Below are 21,554 nucleotides of genomic sequence, written 5' to 3' on the forward strand. Positions count from 1 at the left end.
AGCGTACGAGACAAAAGTCGTTGTGACATTGTAACCAAACCCAAAGATTGTGCTCAAATCATTGCTGATCCAAACTTCACATCTTTCACAATCATAGACTCCAATATGGTTCTCCTACATCGCAAGAAAAGAAACATTGTATTAAATAAAAATATTGCGGGCGGAAGTGCAATAACGGAAATATCCAAGAAACTCATGTTGTCATTTTATTATAATGTATGTAGGGTACAGTGGCTTACTGAAGGACAAGTTCAATTGTATTACGGAGACACTGATTCACTACTTTTAAAAGTAGAAACTAAAAATATATTGAATGATTTGGAAAATGTCGAGTACATTAGCACAAGAATGGACTACACTAACTGGGACGAATCCCTCTACCCAGAGCTAGTGAGACACCAGACCCCATATCAATTGTTAATACTAACCTCCGAAACGGGTAGTTATCTTATATTTATTGTTATTGTTACTGGTCCGAATGTGTCCTTGGTGGAAACGCACAGCACTTATATCACAGCCTATCTCAAATGTTTACCTACACAAATTGTAAAAAATAATTTCGACGGGAGTGTGGAAATAAAATCTTAGGGACGTCGTGTAGTGCCAAGGGCAAAAGTCATGGCGATTCGCTCTTTACAATTTAAAAACTACACAGTTAGAGTTGGGAAAAACGCCATGTCTGCCATATCGGACAAATTCTTTGTACTTGAGGTTGGTGTTAAGGTACTACAACACGTTAATTATTTAATTTCAGACCTTTTTTACTTTAAATATTAATGAAAACAACTCGCTCTAAAAAAATTAACTTAAATTCACAAAAAAAAAGTATACATTGGGGGGGATGTTTTTTTTTTGGGTAAGCAGGTTTTTTTTTTAATTCTTTTTTTTTCTATCACAATAAATTTTCAATGTGTGTGTGTGTGTGTGTGTTTGCACGTCATATAAATTTAAAGTATTTAATGCGGGCCCCGGCCCGGGCCCGCCGGCGCGGGCCCCCGGCACCCGGCGCTTCCCGGCCCCGGCCGGGTAAATGTAATGTAAGTAAATGTGTATGTAAATGTTGTAAGTAAAAGTGTATGATGTTATTTCACAAGTGTGTGTGTGTGCACATTAGTCCAATAAATTTTGTATTTTTTTATAAATAAATAAACAGAAAAAAAAAGTGTATTTATTTAATTGTTTTTTTTTTCTAGTGGCTATTTAAATGTTGTTTTTTTTTTTATTATAAATAAATTAAAAAAAAAGTGTATTTTTTTTTATTCATGTTTAATGTGCCTTTTTCAATGTAGTATTTTTTTTTTTTTTTTTTAAAGTATTGTTACCTTTTTTATGTATATAATAAAAGAAAATATTATTCTTTATTCTTATTATTCTCGTTATTATTCTTGAACGGAGTAGTAGTAGTAGTAGTAGTAATAGGGAAATTATTTAGTCATTAGACAGCCATAGTCTACAGTTAGTTGTCCAGGTGAACTGTTGAAGGGAACATGTATCAATTTAAAACACCATTCAGATCGTTTCTGTGTGGACCGTCAATGTCGGGCAAAACAACACTCTTAACTAAAATAATTAAAAATTGGGATAAAATGTTTGTGAAAAAGCCGAAAAAAATCTACTATTGCTATAGTATTTGGCAGGAGTCATATGATAAAATAAAGGCGTGTGCCCCCACCACCATGGGGTTGGTGCAGATACAACTCACACAAGAACTTGATGTTTTCAGCATTATTGAACAAAACTCTTGGCTGATCATTGATGATCTGGCTGAATCTATTGAACAATGGTCCCAGAAAATGCTACAACTGTTCACTGTTCGCTCTCATCATGAAAAGATTTCCGTTACTCTGGTTCTACACAATCTCTTTCTTCAGAGCAAATGTATGCGAACACTTGCATTGAACTGCACCTACTATATCATCGACAGAGTTGTTCGTGATTCTAGCTCTCTAATAACTCTCAATAAACAAATCTATCCAGGTGCCCCTAAATTTCTGCTCTCAGCATACAATCAGGCAACTAATAAACCCTATGGCTATATCCTATTGGGTCTTAATCAAAATACAACCGAGGATCTATGTGTAGTCAAAGATATTTTCGACAATGAAATTACAGTATATCTCCCAGTGAACACTAAAAAGACCTAATAGTTGATATCATTACACTGAAGAAAATAAATGAAAATAGACATTTGTTTTCATTTCTAAGCACTTCAAAACCTCCTCTTAGGAAATCAATAATCAAACACGGTATTGAAAACGATTTCATTAATCTAATATCCTAACTTTGTTTTAATTTGATCGTGGGAAATGTTCAAGTGCCAGAAGTAGTTAAGCAACAGGCAAAGCAACATCATTCCATTGTACGTACAGTGGCCTCTAAAAAGAAAGGAAAGAATTTTAAAAGGACACGACTTCTTCAGGCGGGCGGTAGCTTTTTCACAATTTTACTGCCCATAATTGCAGGAATTGTAAACAGTTCTCTCTAAAACAGAATAGTAAAACCCTATAAATTGACTCCAATAGAACTTGCTCTCTCGCCCGTCGAACACTTTGAGAACAATCTGAGTAAATTCCTTGACAATGAAAATATTGAGGATGATAAAAAACTGCTTTTACTTCAAGATGCACTTCGCCGAGTGGACAAACAAAGGTCCTATCGCTCGAAGCCCACTGCTGCTGCTGCTGCTGACCCCAAAAAAGAATCATCTCCTCGGCATTCTGCTGCTGCTGATGGAACACAATTAAAGAAGGAGGACATGGATGCATTTGTATTGAAAACTGGAAATCTAATGCCCCACTCATATCGTGAACAATTTACACGACTCCTAGCCTATCTCTTGGAAAGTGATCACATTCAAGTCGAGAGTAATGGGACAGGGATTATAATTCAGGGCAAGAGTTATAATCAACTTGATTTAATCTATGATATGGTTACAAATCTTAAAGGACTACTATCATTTGACACTCATCTATGCAAATTTCTAAATACATCAAACTTCACCAAAATTCTTATTGGCAATAGACAAATTCTAAGAAAAAAAAATGAACATGCATCATCGTCATAATCAACAACAACATTGACACCATTAAAAAATGAAGTTGGAGAAGAAGATTTTAAATAAATTTTCTAAAATACTAGAACACCACTGATAGCTAGACAAAGAGCAAAGACGTATCAAGTAATCATCATCACCACCAACGGTCCGTATACACAAGGGTAACGGTCATTACACAACGTGTTTACGTACAAAATGGTTGAAGTTCTGAAAGGTGCTTATGAAAGTATTGGTGAGGCGGGGAGTTTAAGTTCCCCCACAACTCTTTCCAAAGTCACTGGTGTTCGCACTAAAAATGTACAAGACTATCTTTAAAATCAGTGAAGTTACACTCTGCATAGAAATCATAGACTTCATGCCAATGAATATCGAAAAACTAAAGCCTTTTACCCATTGCATATAATGCAAGCAGATCTCCTGACTCTAGATGAGCTTCAAAGACGTCACAATACACCGTACAAGTACATTCTACTTGCAATCAGTGTTTATAGTCGTTATGCATATGCAATTCCATTGCGATCAAAGAGAGGTTTTGAAGTTGCTCAGGCCATTGAAAGTATTCTCCAACGGGATTCGTATAAAAAAATTCAAACGGATCGCGGTAGTGAATTTGTTAATCCCGATGTTGAAACAGTACTAGAGAAATATAGTACACTGCTCTATCATAGTCACAGTCCTATAACGGCTGCATTGGCCGAACAATTGATAAGAACTATTCGACTTTTAATTTCAAGATATTGTGCATTGAAAAATACATCGGCTTTTATTCGTGATCTTGATAAAATCATGTTGATTTATAATCAACGACCTCATCGATCATTATCCAACTCTACACCAACGGAAGTTCATCATTCTGATCATGATACAATTGACACCTTTCTTAAACAGTATTCCAATGAATTGTCGGCTGTCAAGAAGATGAAAAATAAATTCAATGTTGGTGATACTGTTCGAATTAATAGAACAACTAATGTTTTTGAAAAGGGGAATTACTTGTGGTCCACAGAACTTTTTAAGTTGGCAAAAATCCTAGACACTAAACCGATAACTTATCGCCTGCGTGATACCAAGGATGAGGAGATTCTCGGCAGCTTTTATGACTATGAACTACAAAAACTTAAAAATGCCAGTGAAATATATCAAATTGAAAAGATATTAAAGAGACGTACTCGTTGGGGTAAGAAACAGAGACTTGTTCGGTTGCTAGGATACAACTCTGATTTTCATTCTTGGATTGGTGCTGAAGATATTGACAATGCCCAATGATTTATATGTAACATTCATGTCCAACGTTTCCAATCCTCTCTACAATGATTTGAATACGACAAGTGATTTTTGGACAAAACTCTCACCCGCCGTCAAATTTGACGGTGCATATGAAGTGGCTCTTATCGACTGTATTCTCAAAAATACCTGTGACATCCTGAGAAAGGATCGTAAATATGAAATAAAAATTAGACCCTATGATTGGCCACCACCACCAGGTGATCAAGAACAAATTCAAAAAATCAATTGGATGGATTATCCCTATATTGAATTACCCTACGAGGAACTCACCTGCATGAATGATTTATGTCGTACTATCAATAAAAGAATTTCTGCTCGTAAAAAAGGAGCTTTTCATTTCAACTATTCAAAGGAGGAGGGTAAGATCTACATTAGTTCACCTATTGCCAATGAAAAGGTTATTCTCAATGATAACCTAAAGGACGTTCTTGGCTTTAAGCTCAATATAATCAATGGTAGAAGTGCTGGAAACACTAATTTCATTTTTGCAGACTTCCCACCTGCCTTCTCCACCGACACGTGTATATTTCTCTACGCTTCATTTGTGGAAACATCTAGGGTTGGTAATTCAAATGTTCCCCTCCTACGAGTTCTTGAATGAAAAACCAACCAAGAACATGTTCACCACTACAATATAAAGCATCTTCAGTATATTCCCGTAAACACTTCCTATTTGGAACTCTGTCAGTTAACACTAAGAACCGAATTAGGTGATTCTCTAGCAATGTCAAAAGGCTCAACACTGATTACATGTCATTTTCGACCCAGTTTCAACGACGACTATACAATCACCTAAAAAATGAATAATAAAAGAATTCCATTTGTCTGTCTCGATATTGACTGTTATGTTGGTGCTTTGAGTCCACGTCAAATAGGCAATGGATTGGACTACTACAAAGGGCGTACTACAATGTCTGGGTATGGTCTTGGTCGCTGGTTTGCTAGGCTATTTCGTTCTGCACTACCCCTTGCCAGAAAATATCTTGTACCTGCTGCATCAAATTTTGCTGCCTCCAAGCTACAGGACTGGGGTTCAGGCAAAAATTTCACGGAGAGTGTTAAGGAAAATATTAGATCTTCAGCAAGAGCCGTTGGTGAACAATTAAATTCACGACAAAATGGGGAGGGATTGAAAAGGATGCGTTCGCGTCATTCACTCATCAGTCTCTACCCAGGCAGGAAGCAAAGGACATCAACAAGGACTTTGAGAAATAAAACAACGAAGTCCAATAAGCAAAAGAAGAAAAAGATTGTTAGATCAAAGAAGGATTTCTTCCCTTAAGATGACTTTTCTCCCCCACAAGGAATCATATCCATCAATCAGCTCCTCGTTGAATCTATTCAATGCTGAAAATGTTGATGTCAGCGTCAAGTATGGCTCCTATGAACAATTTCACCCTCAACAACCCTTCTCGGAAAATATACACTTTCAAATATTTTCCAATGAAGACTATTTCAATGATTTGTCGTCAAAACTTATTGATTTAAATGTCATGGTGAAGAAAATATCGGATAATACGACTCAGAATGCCGGTGACGTTCTCTCCTCTAAAAAATGCATTCTTCAAAATCTATTTAAACAAATTAATGTATTTATTGACGGAACATTGGTGAGCACAAGCAATAATTTATCAAACTATGCAAGCTACATACAATTTATGATGATGACGCCAAAGGCGTACAAGGAGTTGAGAGGACAATCGCTGGGCTATGAATATCGAACAGGTGTTGATACTGACGGTGAGTTGACTACTGCAGTGACCCAGGAGTATCATCTAGTTGGAAAATTAAATCATGAGATATTCAATATATCCCAATGGCTATCCCCCAATGTCAAGATTGACATAAAGTTACAGATGGCACCATCGAATTTCATTTTGAGAAAAATACTTCCTGCAGCACCCGATGCATATGTCATTATCACATCGGCAATTCTCCACGTCCGAAAAAAACAAGTTATGAGCTCTGTTGCATTGGCAGTGGAGAAGCTAAGAGCCAATGGTAATAACATTAAAATTCTTGTCCCTCATACAATCACCAATCAACGTCACATTGCCACCGGTTCTCGTAGCTATAGCGATTCATCATTTATCAATGGAGAAATCCCATCAAAATTGGCTTTGGCCTTTGTGAAGAGTGGCAGTGCCGTTGGATCCTGGACTGAATCCCCCCATGATTTTAATTTTTTTGGTCTATCTAGCCTTGTTTGCAAATTGAATGGAATTTCACTATACACTCTATTATTTGACAAAAAATCCTACAGAACTCTGTTTGATTTGACCATGGAATCCCTAGATCATGGTTCGCAACTACTTAAAAATGGAATAACTGATTCAATGTTTTCAAAAAATCATGGGGCTATTGTTTTGGATTTGTCAGGCACGCAAGATATGACCATAGTACGAACTGGGACTGTAAGTTTAGAGTTTACGTTTGTCAATGCTCTGACTGAGAGTATCACACTAATATCACTGAGTCAATTTGAAACCTATTGGGAAATCACGCCCGACGGCAGTGTTCTACTAGACCTAGCACCATAAACACAGATCAAATAATCAGTGTATTCAGTATGAATCCTGACATGTCCCAATACAAGTCCTATTGCCTGCCTTTAGACTTTATTGAAAAAATTTCAAGTGTTCACAATACTCTAATCATTGTTAATAGCAGTCCGTTGACTCTGACGACCGGTCATTGGCTATGCATCTTTCAAACAGCAAAGAATATTAAATTTTTTGATCCTCTTGGCCTATTGTATAAATTCTACACTCCATAAATCAGCAACTTTAGTGAAAGCAGTGGGAAAACAATTATTCAAAATCAACGTAGAGTACAGGATTTAACGACTAAGACGTGTGTCTTTCATGCACTACTCTTTTTTATGTTCAGATGTCGTGGCTACACCTACAAGCAGTTTCTCGATATCTACGTTGACTTACCTCAATTGAACGACTTTCTAGTGGATAATATACTTACAAGTATATTTAATATTGATTTTAGTGCCCTAAGAATAAAATGTTCTAAGGATGTATGTGAAATTGTTTATTAATAAAAAAAAATTTATATACATGATAAAACGACTTTTCTACTCTTTATATTTAATCCACTACTAGGTATTTGTCGACAAAAACTAGTGCAGGTAGATTATCTGAATTCACAGTGTACTGATCCTGATGTATTGCAATGTCAGGGTCACATTTTCTACAGTAGAGTGTGACTTCACTCTTGTCATATCTCTTTGTATAGTCAATGATACTATTCTCATTCATTCTATAGAATTCACATGTTTCAATTTGCTTATTTGAAGCAATTTCACAAACAGTGTCCTCAAGTGTCGAATCACATTCCGTCACAGCCAAATAAAAATCAGTGGGCTTATAATCATAACACCCAGTGTTTTCACAACGATGACGTAGAAACCATATTCTTTTGTTGTTCCGACAGTTGAATCGTTGACCCGGTTCCTCCTCCCAGAACAATCTAAAACCACGACGATACCAATCTCGTAGCAATAAACTAAAATCACGGTTAGGATTCTTTCCAATCATACCGGGATATGTACTCTCCCACTGATTTCATTTATCATAATGACACTTGGAGCATAGGTGACCTCTAGGATGAGAGTCACACACCTCTTCAAGACAGGAATTACAACCTTTAATTTGTACAGCATATCCTCTGTGCAATTTACACGGGTTGCATAATCTACACTTTTCATCATACTCCTCAATCATGGTGCAATTCTCACATGATGACCAGCTGCCCGGTGTGTACATACATAACGGACATGTATGGAACATTTTGTCATGTGTTAACGCTCTCACTGCCACAATGAAACTGAGCTAGCAACAAAAAAAATTGTCTGAGATAGAGAGAGGAGTAAATCATCCTTGAGCACCATCTTTCTTATGAAAAAAAGTCCTAAATTTCTAAACTAATGTTTAGAAGCATATCCACAAGATCATTTTGCAGTGTCGTGATCAATATATAAATAAAGTGTGTAAATGCATTTTGACTACAACGTAGAATTTTCAGGAAGGAGTCTACTGACGAAGAATCAGTTTTCATTGTATTGAGAAGTATTCCTCGAGAAAATATCTACCCTTGAGTAGACAACTCTAGAAAATTATCATCTAGAATCAAACGTTTTTCCATAAGAACTAGATTCCTCATGATTCGCTCTTTCTCGAATCTATCCATTTTTTTAGTCCTAACTCTCTCACGACCAACTTCAGACTAAACAGAATTTATTTTTTCTACTTTAGGAAATATGCGCTTGTCTACTATAGAAAAAGAAAAAAATACCATTGATTTAGAAAAAGTTTTATTGAACATAATTACAATAATAATATTCACTGATACATTTTTTTCTCATCAATATATTTCGATAGGACATCTAATGCTGACCGAAGTTTATTTATATGGAGAATATTTACTTTTCCAGCAAAACACAGGTGCTCCTCCTGCTTAAACTTGCTTAATGATATCACATATCTCGCATACATAATGTCCCATTCAAGACATAGTCTACAGCCAGCGGTTATTTCCACAGCTACATTAGGTACTCGTATATCGTTGCTGCTGCTGCTTTTGGTTCCATCATTAATCTCCAATAGTGTAAATGCACCACTCATTTTTTTTTTCACTAATAACCTTGCAAATAAACTATTCTCTTTGAATTCAATTCTCTTACTAATATGAATTGTAAAGAAAACTATTCCTTTTATTCAAATCCTAATCACCAATCAAGTTATACTCGTTCCTCTTGGCAAAGGTGTAATGACCTGTAGAATAGGACTAGCAGAAAAACCTGTTTGGTACGGGCGCGTACGCAAAGTATATAGCTTCAAGCAAGTTCCACATGATATCTCTAATTACTATAGCTTCTATAGAAATGGTACCTCTTTGCAAATGACCCTGGTAACCCGATTACTTTCAACCATACACACATATCTATGCCTCAGGCGTAGGTTTGCGTGTATGGTTGAAAGTAATCGGGCGCTTACTACTGTCGTAAATGAGTTTCTTAAATAAGGCGGCTCTGAGGTTAGAAATAAGCTACTGAAGATTATGAATAGGATTTTTGAAAAAGGGGAAGTACCTAACGATTTTAGGAATACCTTAGTTAAACAGAAAGGAGATAAGAGTGAGTATGGTAAGTATCGATATATTAGTCTGGTCACTGTAGGTAATAAATTACTTAGTAATATGGTACTTTTTAGACTGAGATGTGCTGTAGACAAAGTTATAAGAGAAGAACAATGAGGTTTTACAAAAGACAAAGGATGTGTCGACCAAACTGTCACTCTTAGGTTAATAATTGAGAAGCGCTTGAGTTGTTAAACACATTTAGTCCTCAGTTTATAGATCATGAGTAAGCGTTTGATTCAGCTGTAGAAGAGCTTTAGCGAAGGTCTTGCCCTTGTATGGTATACCAGACAAATACATTAAAGTAATCATTGCTATATACGAGAATAACACTGCTGCGGTTAAGTTAGGAAATAAGGTTAGCAGCTGGCTCGTATTATATCAGGAGTTAAGCAGGGTTGTGTTCTATCCCCCTTTATATGGATTACTTTGGTGGTCTTCGTCTTAAGGAGCACAGGAAAGGCAATAAGAGACGATGGAATCAAATGGGGAGGAAAAACTCTCCTGGACTTAGATTATGTTGATGATTTAAGCATCCTAGATGAAAGTGTGAGCAAAATGAATGAACTTTTAGAGGTTTTGCGAGTTCAGGGTTCTAGAATAGGTTAAAAAATTAATATTAAAAGGACTAAGTCACTAAGGCTAGGAATAAGTAAAGATGAAAAGGAGACGCTGGGTAACGGAAAGATTGATCAAATGGACAGCTTCATTTACCTTGGTAGTATTATTAGGAAATACGGTGGGAGCAGTGAAGATGTTAAAAGTAGAATAGCCAAAGGTCAGCGTGTTTTTTCATAGTAAAAAAAAAAGTTTTGAAGAATTTGGAAGCTACAGTGGTGACAGTAGTCAAATATGGCTCTGAAATATGGGCGCTCCGGAAGCGGACGAATATTTGCTGGATGTTTTCCAGAGAAATTGCCTACGGATTGTTCTGGTTACCCGGCTGACTGGCCGTATTTCAAACAGTAGTATATACGAAAAGTGTGATTCAATCCCGCTTTCTAGGGCTACAATGAGAGAAAGGTTAAGATGGCTAGGTCACGTTCTGCGGATGAAGGATGACAGATTGCCGAATATTTTCCTTTTCGGCCAACCGTCTATGGCTAAACGGAAAACAGGTCGTACGCAGTAGGGGTGGGAGGATGTCATAAAGAAAGAATTCAAGGAAATGAGAACTTCCTGGGAGGGTATAAAGAGGGAGGTTTTGAATAGATTGGGATGGAGGAGGAGCGTCCGTAGCTCTGTTGGCCTCAGGTGGCTTGGCGCTGCGGTGAGTTGTTAGTAGTATTTAGTAGTAGTAACTAAAAGGAAAAGAAAGAAAAGCTTCTCTTTTTTACTCCTTCTTATCTTCCACATTTCATTGTACCGAATCTACATTTGAAAATTAATATTTTGCGCTAAGCTTTTTTTTTAAATTGGTTTATGCTTTGAACTTCAAAAAATTTAATCGTTTTTGAAGCTTTGCTAGTATACGTTTTTATACTAAATCAAAAAAAGGTAATCAAATATTCTCTAGGGATCGTAGTTTTATTCCTTATTAATGTCGATGCAGTAATTCTGGAAATACTGAATTCCTTGGTGATAATAACAAATAAATAAAAGATTTTGTCATTAGAAGCTGAATATATTCTGAATGAATGAAATAATGTCTTACCCATCACCACACAAAGTGAAAACGATGGAGTGCAAGGAGAGAGAAAAATAAAATATGGATTTTATCTAGAAGGCTATTTGACAAGTCCATCCAGTCTGGGTTCGATGCCTTGCGGGACCTTTTATTTGGTTTGGGACGGGGGTCAGTAGCGTGACTCCATAAGTTCAGCCAAAGTCGACCCAGCCCTAAGTGGGTGCCTGGAGAAATCTGGGGAAGGTAAGTTGGAAGGGTGATTAAAAGCACAGGATGGCTGCCCCCCCCTGTTGCACTTCCTGGCTGAAGTTCCACTAAATGGAGATCAGCACCGCCGGTTTGGACCTTGAGGGTCTTACTTTTATCTATGTTGTACTCATAAGAATTCTAACAGTGATATACCAACACCACACGGTACTTGGTACGAATGTGTTGCATTAAATGTTTTGGTAAATGCCAACACATTCGGGCACCTTTCAATAAGAGGAATTACGTATTAAAATCAAAAGCTGCAATGAATCTTCCTTTTAAATTTTCTCGACTGTTTTTTTAAGTATATGATTAAATTGGCCTCTGAAGAATCCACATGTCAGTTCTCAGCTTCAGCTTTATTATTACAGCTTATATTACTCTAATAGCAGTATAGTTGTCCTCAATTCTATAAAAAAAGGAAATAAATAATTTCGGAGACCACACTGCCTTTCCATGACGATAAATAAAAGTTCAAATACGGATAAAATCCTATGTAGTAATGTTTTACTACTGATGACGATCACTGCATATGTGACCGAAATAGTTGGTATTTTTGTGAATTTCTATCACTGTTTGTGAAACACTGTCTATTAAAAGGGTTTTATCCTTATTTGAACTTTTATTTTAAAAAAAAGAAAGGAATTATTTTAGACATTGTAAGTTTTTTATTATATTTGCCACTTGCTGTCCAGAATTGGCAGCATGTGGGTTGTTGAGGTGCAACAGCAATTTTGTCCTCGCTTGACATTGTGCCAGCAAAAATCAGTTAGGATGCTAGCTCTCGGTTGGGCCCTGATCCGAGTTCTATCTGGTATCTTTATCAGTGATTATTGTATCGTTAGACTTGTTGTTCCTTTTTATTGTTTTTTTTTTATTTTACTATTCTATTTACATGTACAGTATTGTAAAGTGGGTTAAAAATAAATTGTTATTATATTGCCCAGACTAAATATTTTAAACACTTTAACAAAAATATGACTAAGCACATCTTCCAATTTGGATAAAAACAGGCTGATAGATTCCATGGGACTACCCAACCTTCGTCTTCTTTTTAATTTTTCGAATACTTTATGGCAACAAACTGTAAGTAAGGAGTAACCTGGCTCGCTGGCAATAAAACCTCTAGAGAACGGCGTATCAATTACGGGAGCTACGCATGAGGAATCAAATTCGTTTGTCTATTCCAACCATGTCAGTTTCATCTAATTTATTCTTACCCATTAAAAGTTACGCGTCTGAGAAAATTTGCCTGATTTTCGAAAAAAGGGGGGAACAACTCCTAAAAGTCATAGAACTCTAATAGAAATCACACCATCATATTTAGCGTATCAGAGAACCCTACTATAGAAGTTTCAAGCTCCTATCTGCAAAAATGTGGATTTTTTTTTTTTTTGCCAGAAGAAAGTTAACAGATGCGGGTTTTTTTTTATTTCCCCAGGGGTTATAGTATCGAACCAGTTAGTCCTAGAATATTGTGAGAGGGCTCATTCGAACGGAAATTAGAAGCTCTAGTGCCCTTTTTAACTGACCAAAGAAATTGGAGGGCAAATTGGCCCCCTCCCACGCTCATTTTTTCCCGAAGTCACCCAGTCAAAATTTTTAGATAGCCATTTTATTCACCATAGTTAAAGATTTAATAAATATGTCTTTGAGGATGACTTAATCCCCCACAGTTCCCGGGGGAAGGGCTGCAAGTTATAAACTTTGCCCATTTTTTACATATAGTATTGGTTATTGGGAAGTATACAGGTGTTTTCAGGAGGAATTTTTTCTAGTGCGGGGTCGGGGTCGGAATAAGGGTTACGGGGGAGGATCTTTCCATGAAGGATATTTCCTTGGGGGAAGGAACATTTTCATGAAGGGGGCGCCAGATTTCCCAGCATTATTTAGAAAACGATCAGAAATTAAATAAAAAAACAAGTTTTTTTTTCAAATTAAAATAAGGAGCAACATTAAACTTAAAACGAACAGAAATTATTACGTATATGAGAGGGTTCACCCCCTAGTCAATACCACGCTCTTTACGCTAAAGATTTTTAGTACTTTCAAAAGAGCTATCTATTCTAATTAACCGGCCTTTGTGAGCGAGGTATTGACAAGGGAGCGAACTCCCTAATATACGTAATAAAAACATACGAATATAGAAATTCGTTACGTAAGTTAATTCGTAAGTTACGTCAAAACAAAATTTCGAGAAAGCCAATTGGCCAAAAAAGGAAAATTAATATGTGAAATTCGTTTTAATTATTCATGTACGGTGAGCCCAAATCAAAGCTGCATTAATTCAAAAACGTTCAGAAATTAACTAAAAAAAACAAGTTTTTTAAACTGAAAGTAAGGAGCGACATTAAAACTTAAAACGAACAGAAATTATTCCGTATATGAAAGGGGATGTCCCCTCCTCGACGCCTCGCTCTTTACGCTAAAGTTTGACTCTGTTTCACAACTTTATTTTTTTTTAACAATAAAAAACTTTAGCGTAAAGAGCTAGGCGTTGAGGAGGGGACAGCCCCTTTCATATACGGTATAATTTCTGTTCGTTTTAAGTTTTAGTGTCGCTCCTTACTTTTAGTTAAAAAAACTTGTTTTTGTTTAGTTAATAGGGTTAGAGTTGAAGTTATGTTCAATTAAAGGAGTAAACTCAACTAGAATACCTAATATAAAACCTGATTTATACGTGAATTTGTTTTTTAATTGGGTACATCTAATTTGGTTCTTCTGTACCTTGGTCGAACCTCCCTAGATCTGAAGTCGTTATAGCATTTTGCTAATTTTGGTACCCAAGAAATTTAAAGATGTATAAAAAGGGGATGCTAATTGCTAGTTTCGATGCTCAGGGGAATCAGTAGGACAATGTAGATGAAATGATAGTTTTTCCATATATGCAGGGTACCCGTTGGATTATTACTTACTGAAACTGTTATGCCAGGAAAATTATATATATATATATATACACACACACACACACACACACACACACACACACACACACACACACACACACACACACACACACACACACACACACACACACACACACACACACACACACACACACACACACACACACACACACACACACACACACACACACACACACACACACACACACACACACACACACACACACACACACACACACACACACATATATATATATATATATATATATATATATATATATATATATATATATATATATATATATATATATATATATATATATATATATATATATATATATATATATATATATATATATATAACACAAACACACACAGACACACACACACAGACACACACACACACAAAAACACACAACAAAACACAAACACACACAACAACACACACACACACAAACACACACACACACACACACACACACACACACACAACACACACACACACACACACACACACACACACACACACACACACACACACACACACACACACACACACACACACACACACACACACACACACACACACACACACACACACACACACACATATATATATATATATATATATATATATATATATATATATATATATATATATATATATATATATATATATATATATATATATATATATATATATATATATATATATATATATATATATATATATATATATATATATATATATATATATATGTATATGTATATATATATATATATATATATATATACATATATATATATATATATATATATATATATATATATATATATATATATATATATATATATATATATATATAATGTTTTAGAGGTAATTACTTGGCGAGAAAAAAAAAAGGAGAGAGAGAGAAGAAGAAAAAAAGGACTGTCATCCTAATCCAGCAATTGAGATAAATGTTTACTTGAACGAGGTTTTAACCTTGCTCATCTATCCAATTACCTAGGACAAAACAGTATAACCGAACCATCAACCAAATCGAAATGTCCAACTCCATGCAAAGTCGTCATCAATAAATGTAAGTCGTTGTAAATATACAAGCAAAAGCACCTTAAATCTAGGCAAATATTTCCAAGTAGTACCTTTCATTGGGGCTCATCAGAAGAAATACCACCTGCCTTAACGGGATTCGAGGCTTTACATTTTTTACCCGGCACAGTGGAGCCTCTACCGTAAGATCTTTATGATAGCCTTATTTTAGGTAAAACTTGTGAAATACATGCATACTAGTAAAACTATTCAAAAAATACAAAGAAAATGAGATTGGTTCTTTCCTTAGTGAAATCTCATAGGTTAATGAAAGCAAAGACAATTTTGGAACAAATAAAGACTGGTCTGGACGTGTGTTATAAAACAAAGTGTTTTATTTGTATCTGGAACCAATTATAGGTTTAAAGTCCTTCAAGCCGGTTTGAAAACAATGTACAAATTCAAAATTCCAAAACAGAAAGTGAAAGAGAAATTATATTAAAAAATCATTCAGTATTTCTTTATAATTTTTTGTATATTTACCTAAAAGTTCAGGATACAGAAAACTTAATTTTTTAAATTGCCAACTAATTTTATTGGCAGAAAAACCTCTTAAGATCAGTTTTTGGCTAAGCTTTTCACATCTATTTCATAATCTGTGTAATTACTGCAAGTTCTTGCATACCTAAATAGTAGGGAATCAAAAGCAGAAGAAATAATATTTGAATGTATATTACTTTCAAGGAATGGAAAATTAATTACTTCAAAATTAAAATCATCCGTTTTATTATATATTTTAAAAACCAATTTATTATTATCTGAAATATTAATATTTAAATCCAAGAAATGGTCAGAGTGTCCTGTCCCATAGCTAGGCTCCAGAATTAACTCTTGTGGATAAATATTTTTTGAAATCTCAATAAACTCCGCGCAATTTATCAAACAGTTCGTGGTAACGAACTGTAAGTAAGGAGCGACCCGGCTCAATGGTAACCGAAACTCTAGAAAACGGGTTTTTGATACCAATAGATATATCAAAAGAATCAGATTTCAATGCTGATTTCAAATATATAACTTTCATCAAGTTTAGAGCTACCTATTAAAAGTTACGCGCCTGAGAAAATTTGGCTGATTTTCAAAAAAAGGGGGAAAGACCCCCTAAAAATTATAGAACCTTAATGAAAATCACACCATCATATTCAGCGTATCAGAGAACCCTACTGTAGAGGTTTCAAGCTCCTATCTACAAAAATGTGGAATTTTGCATTTTTTGCCAGGAGAAAGATCACGGATGCGTGTTAACTTATTTGTTTGTTTGTTTTTTGTTTTTTTTGTTTTTTTTCCCAGGGGTGTTTTTATAGACCCAGTCGTACGAGAATATCAGAAGATGGCTAGTTCGAACTGAAATAAAAAATTCTTGTGTTTTATTCTAGTCACCAAAAAAAATGGAGGGCAAATTGGCCCCCTACCAAGCTCATTTTTTCCCAATGTCTTCTGAGCAAAATTTCGAGACAGCCATTTTGTTCAACATGGTCGAAAATCTGATAAAAATGTCTTTTAGGATGACTTGATCCCCCGAAGTTCCCAGAGGGAGGGCTGAAAGTTATGAACTTTACTCAATGTCAAACAGTTCGTGGTAACGAACTGTAAGTAAGGAGCGACCCGGCTCAATGGTAACCGAAACTCTAGAAAACGGGTTTTTGATACCAATAGATATATCAAAAGAATCAGATTTCAATGCTGATTTCAAATATATAACTTTCATCAAGTTTAGAGCTACCCATCAAAAGTTACGCGCCTGAGAAAATTTGGCTGATTTTCAAAAAAAGGGGGAAAGACCCCCTAAAAGTTATAGAACCTTAATGAAAATCACACCATCATATTCAGCGTATCAGAGAACCCTACTGTAGAGGTTTCAAGCTCCTATCTACAAAAATGTGGATTTTTGCATTTTTTGCCAGAAGAAAGATCACGGTTGCGTTGGTATTTGCTTTTTTTTGTATTTGTTTGTTTGTTTTTTTTTTTTTTTTCCCAGGGTTTTTAGTATAGACCCATTGGGACTATAATATAGTAGGATGGCTAATTGGAACGGAAATTAAAATTTATATTGCCCTTTTTAATTTACCAAAAAAATGGAGGGCAACTAGGCCCCCTCCCACGCTCATTTTTTTCCCAAAGTCACCCGATCAAAATTTTGAGATAGCCATTTTGTTCAGCATGGTCGAAAATATGATAAAAATGTCTTTTAGGATGACTTGATCCCCCAAAGTCCCCAGGGGAGGGCTGAAAGTTATGAACTTTACTCAATGTTAACATATAGTATTGGTTATTGGGAAGTATACAGACTTTTTCAGAGGAGATTTTTCTGGTAGGTGGGGGATGGAGAGGGTCGGGGGCTATATGGAAGGATCTGTCCATGAAGGAAGTTTCCAGGGGGGAAGGGACATTGCTATGAAGGGGGCGCCGGATTTCCCAGCATTATTAAAGAAAAAGATCAGGAATTAAATAAAAAAAACAAGTTTTTCAACTGATCAACTGATTGTGATTAAGAGGTCATTTTTAAAGAACTGGAAAAAAAATTCGAACTATAGTTTAAAGAGCAGGGTATTGACTAGGGGGCGACCCCCCTAATATACGTGTTAAAAATTTATGAATAGAGAAGTTCGTTACGTAAGTTAATTCTAAGTTACGTATATTTATTACTAATAAAAACGTTCGTAAATAAAATTAAACAAGTTTCGAGAAAGCCATTTAACCAAATATAATATGCAAATTTTGTTTTAATTATTCATGTACGGTGAGCCAAAATCAAAAACTGCATTAATTCAAAAATGTTCAAAAATTAAATAAAAAAAACAAGTTTTTTTAACTGAAAGTAAGGAACGACGTCAAAGCTTAAAATGAACAGAAATTATTCCGTATATGAAAGGGCCTGTCCCCTCCTCTACGCCTCGCTCTTTACACTAAAGTTCGACTTTCTCACAACACTTTTTTTTTAAACAATAAAAAAAACTTTAGCGTAAAGAGCGAGGTGTTGAGGAGGGGACAGCCCCGTTCATATACGGAATAACTTCTGTTCGTGTTAAGTTTTAACGTCGTTCCTTACTTTCAGTTAAAAAAACTTGTTTTTTTTATTTAATTACTAAGAGATCGTCCAGATATCTTTTATTATTTGAAAGGTTATGTTTTACATTGCTTGGGGTATTTTTATATAGCATATATTCGTATTCTAGTCGACTGAAAAATATGTCCACTACAAACGAACTGGCATTACCGCCCAGAGGAATAGCGATACTTTGTTTATATAAATTACCATCAAATCTTATAAAAGTATTGAACAGAACAAATTCCAATAAATCACCTGACATATCCAAGCTATAACATCTTGAACTCGAACTCTGTAATGAATCTTCCCTTTAAATTTTCTCGACTGTTTATTCAATGCATTTGGTTAATTTGGCCTATAAACAATTCACATATCAGTACTCAGTTGAATAAAACAGCTTCAATTACTAGCATTAAAGGCAATATAGTTGTCCGCAGTTAAGTAAAAAAAAAAAAAAAAAAAAAACTTAAAATGCCCCAAGCAAAGGCTTCTAAAACTTACATGGCAATATGACTAAGCACAACCCTTAATTTGGACAGAAATGCGTAGGTCATTTTCATGGCAACATCCAACCTTCATTTTCTCTTATGTAGGGTTCATGTTAAGATTAAACTCAACTAATATAGTAAATATTTTGTGTGAAGCTTTTATTCATACTGTCCTGTCTTCACATTAGGTATTAAGGTCTTTGGCGTGAATGGAAGCTGTATAAATGAACTGAGTATTGATAGATTACAGTGATTATTCCTCTTGTGAACAGAGTAGAGTTTTTAATCTTTTAAATTTTGCATAATATTAGGGAGTAAAAGAAGTGACAGTCACTGGTTTGCGCTGATAGTTTCTCGTATGGACGGGCTAAAGTTTATAATTATGTAAATGCTCTGTAGTGTTTTGGACTAAAAGATTCGGTTGTCGGTAGATGGTGCTGATGACTTTTTTTTTTGAACTGACAAGAGTTTTTTAGTGCTGTCATACCAATAATCAGATTTTTTACTAAAAAACTGCGGATAGATAGTCTTTCGCAAACGTTAGGAAACGCAAAACTATAAAAGAAGTTAGAAGGCTGGAATAAGAGAGAAAAGGAATTCCAAGGCTAGTAAAATTTAAAAGCGAGAATAGATAAATGCAGTTAAAAGAGGCGAATGATTCGCCTCTGTTTCGCCACAAATGTTTTAACTTTTTTATTTTAGTTCTTTCAGTAAATAGCCACAAGGATTGCGCTGCAATACCACCATATAAATGATAAAGAATCAAAAACAAAGAATTAAACTAGGCGAATTTTTACATTATTAATTTTATAATTATCCGTTGCTTTATTCTTCTTCTCATTCTTTGTCGTTTATATTTTCTTTTTCTTCAATTCTAGGCTGGAGTAGTTGTTACCCATAGTCCAGCGCAAATGGGAACTACATTGATGCAGGAAATGACGAAATTGAAAATGATTTAGGCCTATTTATCTAAAACTGGCATCTGATTTGGGTATCGGATATCGCCTTTTTGATTCTGTTACATATTTTAATCATTAAATATGATTTTGTTTGTCACTTCTATGTTAGATTAATTTATACAGGACTTAAAATCCTTAATCAGTGAGTATGAGGAGAAACCAAGATTATAGAAAATTTGAAGACCTGGGGAATTTTGGGATTTGTGATTATTTATTAGTTTTTTTTTGTAATTATTAGTATAATTTTCAGTCTTTAGGTGAACTTTCGTGAGATGCAAGAACAAATTCTTTAGATAGAAAACAGTTTCGTATCGTGAGATGCAAAAAAGGGCTTAATTATTTCTAAAAAAATTTGAACTTGTTAATGAGTATAAATAGGCTAATTAAAGTGAAACAAAACTATTACGCAAGAAAAGATCTCTATGTGGTTTTGGTAGATAGCATCGTGATCAATATTAATAGCAAATCTCTGGGATAGTTACTTAATTCCTATCCATCCTCAGGGGACGTTCTGGGATCTTTTCAGAATTTCTTTGATAAATCAATTCTTTGATCAGAATTTCTTCCAGCTTATCATTGTGCTTCCTTTGAAGAGGATGGGTGCTTCCTTTTAATTCTAGTGTAGTTAGTTCACTAAACCCAGACTTAGTTCTTTACTGCTTTACAACTAATCAGAGGCAACGCTATAGCGTTGCCTATAGTAAAGCCAATACTGCTCCAATGTTTTATTTTTATTATTATTTTTTTTCCCAGAGGCACTTCATATGGAAGGGGTGGTCTTAGAAACTTCAAAGGGGGCCCATTCGATTGGAAATCATGAGTTCTAGTGCCCTTTTTAATAGTCGAAAGTGATTGGAAAGCAACTACCCCCCCCCCCCGCCCATCATTCCCCCAAACACATCCAATCAAAATTTTGAGATAGCCATTTTGTTCAGCATAGTTGATTTCCTGATAGAAAATATTTTTTGAGGAGGACACTCCCTCACAACCTTCAGGGCAAGGGTTTTAAGTTATGCCCTGGAGGCTTATAAGGTTCTTATAGAAGGCGTTGTCGTAGAAACTTCAAAAAGACCCATTCGATTGGAAATTCAAAGGGCTAGTGCCCTTTTTAATAGTCGAAAGTGATTGGAGGGCAACTAGCCCCCCCCCCCCACGCCCACCATTCCACCAAAAACATCCAATCACAATTTTGAGATAGCCATTTTGTTCAGCGTAGTTGATTTCCATATAGAAAATATGTTTCTGAGAAGGACACTCCCCCACAACCCTCAGGGCAAGGGTTTTTAGTTATGCCCTGGGGGCTTATAAGGTTTTTATAGAAGGTGTCGTCGTATAAACTTCAAACAGGCTCCTTCTATTGGAATTTCAATACAATTGTGCTCTTTTTAATGGTCGAAATTTATTGGAGGGCCACTAGCCCCCCCCCCACGCCCATAAGTCCCCCAAACACATCAAACCAACATTTTGAGTCAGCCATTTTGTTCAGCGTAGTTGATTTCCAGATAGAAAATATATTTTTGAGGAGGACACTCCCCCACAACCCTTAAGGCAAGGGTTTTAAGTTATATCCCGGGGGCATATAAGGTTTTTATAGAAGGCGTTGTCGTAGAAACTTCAAAAAGTACTCATTCGATTGGAAATTTAAATTGCTAGTTCCCTTTTTAATAGTCGAAAGTGATTTAAAGGCAACTGACAC

General features: G+C 35.4%; 1 protein-coding gene across 1 annotated transcript in view; it reads left to right on the forward strand.

Annotated features, from left to right (window-relative positions):
- LOC148953507 (succinate--CoA ligase [ADP/GDP-forming] subunit alpha, mitochondrial-like) overlaps nt 1-19,955 on the forward strand; it is a 60,924-nt gene extending 40,969 nt beyond the window's left edge. Inside the window, exon 7 of the mRNA XM_089087717.1 lies at nt 19,778-19,955. Within this exon, the coding sequence (XP_088943843.1) occupies nt 19,778-19,858 (81 nt within the window). The 3' untranslated portion in view covers nt 19,859-19,955. The remainder of the gene's footprint in view (nt 1-19,777) is intronic.
- The last annotated feature ends 1,599 nt before the right edge of the window (nt 19,956-21,554 follow it).

This window comes from Artemia sp. Qi Xiang Cuo, chromosome 4 (genome assembly GCF_049724085.1).
Source record: "Artemia sp. Qi Xiang Cuo chromosome 4, ASM4972408v1, whole genome shotgun sequence".
NCBI lineage: Eukaryota > Metazoa > Arthropoda > Branchiopoda > Anostraca > Artemiidae > Artemia > Artemia sp. Qi Xiang Cuo.